Here is a 9,582-nt window from a genome sequence, read left to right on the forward strand (position 1 = left end):
CAAGCGTTTTACCCACTCCTAGTACACTACATTACAAGAACCTACACTGTGAGAGTGCTTGCGATTGGCTAAGAAAAGTATTTGTAAAATTCCGGTTTATATTTGATCCACCCTCGTAATTTTATAGGATCTCAATACGTATTTTTCGCCAAAAGAAACAAATTTCGGGTAGAACCTTTGCAAAATAAGAGCTTATTTGAGCACCATATTGCTTATTGTTGCTCAAGTCTTCGTTCAATAAAAAAATGAAGAAAATGTTTTTCGTAGAGAATAATACACCTTTGGATATTTACGACGGATCGTCCACACGTGACATTCTAAGGGCCTGCTCTAACGTTACAAAGTGTCACATAGGATTGGTTTCGCAAAGGCTTTTGTAACGCCTGACACTGTCCAGATAAAAGAATTAAATTTAAATGCTTATCGATACATTAAATACCAATCCCATCGACACAACAAATTGAGTAGTTGAATTTTAAACGATTTTTTTTAGCCAAGAGAAATGAATTTTTAACCCTGAAAAATTACTTTTCTACCATAGAAGATAAATTTTGAAACGAAAAGGAAGAATTTCAACAAAATACATGAATTTTCAACTAAAAACGATAAGTTTTCAAACAAAAAAAATAGAATACTCAACTTTTCAGATAAACAGAAACTAGTATTCCACAAAAAATAACCGAGATTCTAAAAAAATAGTTATATTTGAGACAAATAGTTTAATTTGCGACAAAAATAAAAATTCTTAACAAAAGTTTTCATTTAATACCAAATAGTTGAATTTTTGGTTTGAAACGATAATTTTTTCACCAATAATGGAATCATTAAGAATTCAGTGATTGCAGTTTATCCACACTGTGAAATTTCTTCGACCGTTATTATCATTAATGAGAGAATGCGTTTTATTCTGGTCATACGGCCCAATATAAATAAGAATGTATTTAGACGTCAATGAATCTTTATTCGTCAATTTTAATTGATATAACCGACGTACGTTTCAACCTAGTTGCAGGTCTATCACCTAATTAAAAATTTTTTAACAATATGTAATACATTGGAAGGAATTAACAAATTTTATTTTTTTTTAAATTGTATTGTGTATAAATTTACCTGTCAATTTTGATATTAAAATCCAAAAATAAGACATTTCAATTGTGCTTTAGTCCTCACAAAGGAGGATAATTTTGGAGTGAGCCAAATTAGCTAATTGTTAGAATTTAAAATTTTCTTTTTTTTTGTTTGTATACATAACTTGAAGTGCCTTTTTTATATACAAGAAAAACACACAAAAAATTAAAAATTTGAAGCCTCAAAATTAAAATATGCTCCAAATTATATAATATTTACTACATTTTAAAATCAATTTTAACGACAACATTTACTTATTGTTTGGAAGGACAAACATGAACTAACGAATACATACGAAATAAAGTCAATTTTACATGAGTAATTAAGAAAGGCCAATTTTAAAATGGAGAATTTAATAAAAAGTGCGCCAAAGTAAATTGAATTTCAAATTTTTTTAAATTTTATTTAATAATTTATATATACATCATTTTTTATAAAATAGTCTGATAAATTTTATTCACATTTAATATTTCAGTTTTCAAATTGATGGAATTTTTAATAAATTTATTTATGAATATTTATTTTTGTTCATAAATACGAGTTTTTAATCTCCTACCCGTCTCACCAATATAAATCTTATTGCAACCTTTACAATTTATCATATATACTAAAACAGATAAATTTTCTTTGTTATCTTTGTCTTTATTTTTAAACAAAGAAAACTTATTAAGTGTGTGGTTGTTTCAATTGTTTGAGCACAATTGAAATGTCTTGTTTTTGGATTTTAATATCAAAATTGACAGGTAAATTTATACACAACACAATTTTTTAAAATAAAATTTGTCAATTCTTTCCAATGTATTACATATTGTTAAAAAAATTTTAATTAGGTGATGTATTACCTTGAAGAAGACCTGCAACTAGGTTGAAACGTACGTCGGTTATATCAATTGAAATTGACGAATAAAGATTCACTGACATCTGAATCCACTGTTATTTATATTGGACCGTACCACCAGAATAAAACGCATTCTCTCATTAATAATGGAATCGTTAAACTTTCAGCTTAAAAACTAATTTCCACCAAAACGACAAATCATCAACCACTTGCATCCAATGGAAAATGACGAATTGTTGAGAAAATAATTAAATCTTTAACAAAGATGATGCATTTTGAACAAACAAGATTAATGTTAAAATCACTTGGTCTAATTTTTAACAAAATATATGGATTTTATACAAAATAATTGAATGACAAACTTAGATAATAAATCATACAAAAAATTACGTTTCCACAAAAAAACCGCAAACTTAATAAATTTATTAATTTTTTTTAATAAGGATAAGGATAATAAAGAAAACTTATCCGTTATAGTGTATCTGATAAATTCAAAATGTGGAAATAAAATTTATGTTCGTGAGACTGGTTGGAGAATTAAAGCTCACATTTTTTAACATAAACGGGATTATTAATTAGGCAATCAAAATACTCGTTTGTTACAACATGAATGGCAATCTGATCAAACTATTTTATAAAAGATTTATATATAAACTGAAAAAAAATCAATGCAACTTTTAAATAAAAGTTACTTTGGCGCACTTTTAATTTGTGTCTTCATTTTAATATCAGCCTTTATTAATTACTCATTTAAAATTGACTCTATCTCTTAATATACTCGTTATTTCATCTTTGTCCATCAAAATCAAAAAAATGTTAGTTCGGTTTTTTTTTTAATGTAGTGAAATTTCTCTTTTGAAAGCCTCTGAATTTAAAGGTTTCAAGCTTAATGTTTTAAAGGGCCCTTTTCAAACCACGGTTATTTATCAACTTTTACCTTCAATAATAAAAAATAATTAATTTTGGTTCACTCTAATATTATGTTCTCTTATCTTAGAAAATAACGAAAGATTAAAATGTCTTGGGTGGCTTTATTAATATCACTACAGATAAATAAAAAAAATCGACAACTTTTTTCATTAGAAGGTTTCTTTAAATTCTATGCCAGTTTATTAAATCTGTTTAAATGATTAAATTTAGGTTATGCATTACCTTAAAGAAGGCATGAAACAAAGTCGAAACGTACGTTGCTTTTTTTAAAGAAATTGACAAATAAAGCATGATCCATGGGCAACTGAATCCACTATTATTTTTATTGGACCATATGACCAATAACACATTCTCAGACGATTTGACTTTATCAAAAGTGGAATAATTAACTTTTTTGAAAATTAAAACTAATTTTTAAAAAAACTCTAGCCAAACCATAAACAAATTTCCGACAAGATAGTTATATTGTCAAAAAGAGTTTAATTTTTATCAAAATTTGAATTTTTAGCACAAAAGTTAATTTATGTCCAAATAGTTGAATTTTTTACTTGTGACACATTTTTAACTTTAAGTTCAATGAAATTTCCCAGATAAAAAAAATTATTTTTCCACAAAACAAACGAATTTTTAATAAAATAGCTACAGTTTCAAATAAATAGTTTATTTTTAAGTCAACAATATAATTATCAACTAAAACAATTTTTTTCAGCTAAAAATTGGATTATCAACGACTTGCAATGAATAAAAAATGACGAATTTTTTACCAAATATGTGAGTTCTTCACCAAAATCATGCCTTTTTTAAAATCAAGATTAATTTTATAACCAAAAAGGCTAATTTTCAACAAAAAACTTAATTTATAATTATATAGTTGTATCATAAACTTATAAGGGAAAAAATTTCAACTGATAGTGGTATAATAAACTTTTCAGATAAAAAAAATGAATTTTCATCGGAAAATGTGAATTTTTAAGAAAGAAGTTTATAACGACATAGTTTAATTTTTAACCTATAAGCGACATATTTTCAACCAAAAGTGAAATTAAACTTTTTAGATAAAAATGATTTTTTCCGCAAAACAAAAGAGTTTAAAAAAAGTTAGTTCGACATAACTAGTGAAATTTGTAATCAAAAATATTTATGCACAAGAAAAATGTTAATTTATGATCGAACAGTTAATTTTTTAAACAAAATTGATGAATTTTTAATCAAAAACAGAACCACTAAATTTTAGTTACAGAACTTTTTTTCGACAAGAAATCGAATTATCCACTAGTTGTATTCAATAAATAAGGACGATTTTTTGACAAAGAAGTTTAAGCCTTTAACCAAAATCATGAATTTTTCAATCAAAAGATTCATTTTATGACCAAAAAGACCAATCTTCAACCTAAAACATAATTTATGATTGAATAGCTGAATCATAAACTTATATGGGAGATATTTTCAACTGAAAATGGAATAATAAACTTTCGCGATAAAAACAAATTTTTTTAAACTAAAAAAGTTCCAACAAAATAAGTAAATTTTCAAATGAATAGTTTCATTTTCAGCCAAAAAGAGAAGTTTTAAGAAAAAAGTTCATTTACGATGATATCGTAGAATTTTCAACATATAAGCGACATATTTTCAACCAGAAGTGAAACAAAACTTTACAGATAAAGAAAAATATTTTTCGTCAGAAACAAAGAATTTCCAACAACATAGTTTTAAATAAATAGTTTATTTTTAAGCCAGTGATATGAATTCAAAACAAAAATGTTACTTTATGGCCAAATAGTTTAGTCATAAACTTGGAAGGGATACATTTTCAACCAAAAGTGGAATAATGAACTTTAGAAAATAAAAATTAGTTAAAAAAAAGACTTCAACAAAATAGTGAAATTTTCAAATAAAGAGTTCAACCTTGAGCAAAAAATGTGAATTTTCAAGAAAATAATGCACAAACAATAAAAAAAATTTCAACCAGAAAGTTATATTTTTAAGAATAGTTTAATTTTTAACAAAAAATTAATTTACGTCCATATATTTGAACTTTTAACTTATAAGCGATAATTTTTTAAACAGACGTGAAATGAATTAAAATTTTCATTAATGAAAACAAGTTTTCAACAACAAAAAAAGCAAATTATCAACTATTTTCATCCAATGAAAAATGACGAATTAAAAAAATTAAATAGTTAAATTTTCAAATGGATAGTTTAAGTTTAAATAAAAAATATGAATTTTTAACAAAAAAAGTATGTTTACGACCAAATTATTGAATTTTCCATAAACAATAAACGAAGTTTCAACAAAATTGTTACAATTTACAAACAATTTTATTTTTCATCAAATAGGTGAATTATTAATTAAAACCATGTATGTTAAACAAAAGGATGGACTTTTTACAATTTCTTAAAAATTCCATGATTTTCAAATTTCCGTATCGGCCATTTTGAATTAGTAATTCTAAACCAAATTCGAATTCAGCGGCCCCAAAAACGTATAGATACTCATTTTTATAGAAATCGAACTATTATCAATTTTTACATTTAGGATTGAACCTATTTCTCAATTGCCAAATCTCGGCCGGCGAAAGGCACAGGCCGATTCACTGACAGTGAATGCAGTGTTGCCAAATCGACGAGGTGGATATATATATATATATATATATATATATATATATAAAAGTTATATATACGTTGACCGATGAGCGAAAACAGGAGATAGCTTCTGCACAAGCGCACTAAACCACTTTGAAGGACCAATGTCTTTAGGTTGGGTAGTAGCACCCACAACAATAAATTGAGAAAAATGCTAAAATCCAACCAAAGTCACTTCACGAAGGTAAAAAGCATCCTTTCAAATTTAAACTAAACACAAAACTAAGCATAAAATCACGACTTTTACTCCGACTATCACCCGAAACAATATTTCTTAGGCAAAAACGTCACGGCTCCAGAAACGCGTGTTTCGATGGCGGCTACATATTCAATATTCTTATTTGTTTATATATGGTTGCTCTGTGAGAAAAAATAAAAAATAGCAAACCACATTTCTCTTAAAAATTTAATGCTGAAAATTTCTTGAGCCCCTTGAAAAAGGAGGCCGAAAGCCTCTGTTTTTATTTGGACTGTCTTGCCCTCTAACTATTGACAATAATTGTTTAGGATAAAAGTGATCATATCGTTGAATTCGGATGACCCGAAGCTTTCAGATGCTTTTTATTAAACCATTAAGAGATTTTTTTGTGCGAATTGCAATTAAAAGAAGTGAGCGGCTTTGACATTTGGCCCCGACTTTAGGAGTGATAAACGACGGATGGAAGGATGAATATACGACCATCGGTAACGGGGTTTCCCACGTAGTGTACGAAACCCTAAAAACCGACATTTTATTATCTGTTTTAAAAGATTTTTTCCGGCATAGGCATACAAAAAATCACTTTTTGGCACCTTTCTTCGTTCCGTGAAATGGCACTTTATATGGCTAATCTTTAAAACTGCCGTGTAAAGTCTTCAGTTTTCAGACGTTGACGTTTAATTTAAAAGAGTGATTGTGAGTAATGATCGAACCAACACGAAGTGATAAGATACCGTAAATAAATGATCATTTATTTACACATCAAAATAAATTACCGAAATTTTTTTGATATATTAAATTTGTGGACATTTATAACAACGTACGTATGACGGCACGTAAACTTATATTAAAGCCTTCTGAATGTTACAGTTATAAATAGTAATTGTTTATAGATATAGAAACTACTGATTGAAAGGAAATGCATGCCCATAAGTGAACCCCTTTTCTTAAGCATATAGAACATCTAATTTTGCGTTAACAATTATTTATCCAATTAAAAAAATGTTAATTTATTCAAATATAAGAATTGATTAGTATCAGCCCGAAAAAAGGGTTTAAAAATTGTAATTATGTTGTTCTCTTTTAAATTTGTACTTACCTCCTTGCAGGACCAACAAGACCAACCATCTAGCTCCATTCTTTCGCATTTTTTTTTTACAGACTGCACTGCATACGCGTACTCAGGATTCCGCTTTTTCGACGCAGGCACCCTAAGCAGAAATCGAGTTAAAAATTTAAATTTATTATTGCAATTGATAAATCGTTGCCTGAGAGTTATAGTACGCCATGTCCACTTTAAAAAAATGTTTAATTATTGTTATTTTCAAGCTCATTGAATGTTAAACTATGTTTTCAAATAATGTAAACCTTGGAATGAATGCATCAAGCCATTGCAATTTTTTATTAAGGCCATCATGTTAATTGAAAGCTAAAATTCGATTAACTCATGTCCTGTTTTTATATTTGTCAATGCGGAAAAATGGCAATGTCGGGTTACAAGTTTTGTTTGCCTCACCTAAGTTCATTGTCGACAACATTTTTTTAAACACTACTTTTCAAGATTTTTTATCCTCAAAAATAACTATCAAAATATTACACAGGACTTGAAAAACTTCTAACAATTTTATTTAAAAAAGTATCCATAACAATGTAATTATATGTCATCCTTCGTACGAATTTTTAAATAAAAATTTCCGTTCTTAATAGTTTAATTTTAAACATTGTACAGCACGGCGTACTATAATTCTGATTGTGATCAAAAATGTTTTTTATCTGATATTACGCCATGTCCAAACACTATTTTCTAGCTCTACAAAAATACATTCATAATATGAAACTTTGTTCTCATATGTTGTTGATCACGCATTATTTTTTACTGAGAAACTTATTTTAATATTTAAAACTATTTTAATAGATTTAAAGTATAATACGGTTAATTTTGAATCTGCTTTTTCTCTCGAACTTTCTCGAATTTTGTATCTGGAATTCAACTCACAGCATGACCTAGGAAAAATTTATCAAAAAGCTGCAATTAATACCACAGAGTCTTTGAAGTGTCATCTTTAATTAAAGACTATATATAAAACTTAAAAATTTGGCATTGATTCCCGAGATATAACTAAAAAGGTCCAAATGTCAAATGTCCAGTTCCTCAGATTTTGTAATCTTATTTCAACTCGTGCTTCTCAGGAAATTTGTGGGAGAAAGCAAAAAGTGAAATTAACAGGACACAATTGTTGAAATATTATCTTTAATTTAAGGGGAGCGGGCTTAGGGCTTAGGGCGCTGGTCAAGATCTCGAAACGATGTGGCTCTCAACTAGCGCCTTCTACATTATGTTACTGTGGTGCATTTAAATTGAATAGTGTTACGATTTTTGGGTAACTGCAATGCAAAGTAACGTACGTTGCTACGTGTTGCTTTAAGAAATTTATTTATGATATTTATATTCAATTACATATTTATGGAGCCTAATTGTATGCATAAAAACTGATTCCTTTACGAATAAAATAAATTTCAACAAAAGTTTCATTTTCAGTTCAAAAAATTAGTTTCCAAGTATATAAAATCAATTACCAGCGAAATAGTTGAATTTTCAACCAATCAAATGAATTTTCTACCGAAAATATTAAGTAACTATAAAAAAAGTATGCAAATGGTTAAAAATTTCTGTGAATAATAGTAAAAAAAAAAGAAACACACATGTTTCGTTGACAATTAGACTCGATACATATTTAATTTAATATAAAATATCATTAGCAAATTTCAATGCAATATAGATATTTTTGCTTTTAACCTAGAATTAAAAAACCAAAAAGATTTACATCCTTGATAAAATTGAATGCCGTATCAACCTTTATGATTAACAAAAAATTCACATTTAACAATAAAACGAACCCAACATGGGCTTCCCTCTTGGATCCTTCATGGTTGCCACCATAAAAGCCCTCTTGGTTTTTTTCGCCAGTGCTGGCACCTGTACTGGCATAGCTCTGGGATGATAACACTATTTTGTACGGGGCTGTCAGTGTTGGGCCAGCACTGGATATCGCTACTAGTACAGTACTATTCCAATAGGAAATTCATTATAGGCGTCAGTACCGCGGCAGTGCTAACTAGTACCGTACGGGTATACTCTAACGATATCACAAAAAAGGTATTAAAAAAATAAATATTAATTGATTGCGAGTATTTTCTCTTCAGACATAAATAGTCCTGTTCAGAGTGAATACATATGGTATATTACATTTTTAAACATTATATTACAAATAAAATTTCTACCGCTAGAGGATATCGAACCTACATAATCTATCCTTAAATCTATCGCCTAACAGTCGGGAGTGCTAACCACTGCGCTAAACCGACAAGTTGAAACTTGCTGAAAAAGCCATCCTCATAAGGTGCAGTTCAGAAAAGTTAAAGCACCAAATTTTAAGCTCGCTTTTTCGAATTATTTATTATATACGACGTTTTGTAAATGTAAAATACATGAACTGTTAACAGTAATATCAATAAAATAATTAATAAATAAATAATTTAAATCGATAACCATTTTTCTTAGTGTTTAAAGTTGTGATGTTTCGTCTTTATGAGATTTTCTGCGATTGAAAATTATTCAATTTATCGACATCGCCTATTTCAAAGCTATTTTTATTTTTCTTACTATTTAAAGGAATATTTGAAGTCACGTGATTTCTCAGTTGGAGTGTGTGATGATAGCCTCGTCGCTTGAGAAAAACATTTTGCGAGCAGCAATGAATCGCGACAGATCGTTGTCCGATCTTTTCGGATCATTAAAGTGATTAACTCAATAAAGACATTAAATATTACATCTTACAAAA

The 9,582-nt window shown here is 28.1% G+C and overlaps 1 protein-coding gene across 4 annotated transcripts in view; it reads right to left on the bottom strand.

The window, feature by feature from the left end:
- LOC117181516 overlaps positions 1–9,582 on the bottom strand; it is a 146,247-nt gene that overhangs the window by 58,104 nt on the left and 78,561 nt on the right. For all 4 annotated transcript variants that reach the window (XM_033374278.1, XM_033374279.1, XM_033374280.1 and 1 more), the window contains exon 4: positions 6,840–6,951. In XM_033374278.1, the coding sequence (XP_033230169.1) occupies positions 6,840–6,951 (112 nt within the window). The remainder of the gene's footprint in view (positions 1–6,839; positions 6,952–9,582) is intronic.

The sequence above is a fragment of the Belonocnema kinseyi genome, chromosome 10 (assembly GCF_010883055.1).
Source record: "Belonocnema kinseyi isolate 2016_QV_RU_SX_M_011 chromosome 10, B_treatae_v1, whole genome shotgun sequence".
NCBI classification, from domain to species: domain Eukaryota; kingdom Metazoa; phylum Arthropoda; class Insecta; order Hymenoptera; family Cynipidae; genus Belonocnema; species Belonocnema kinseyi.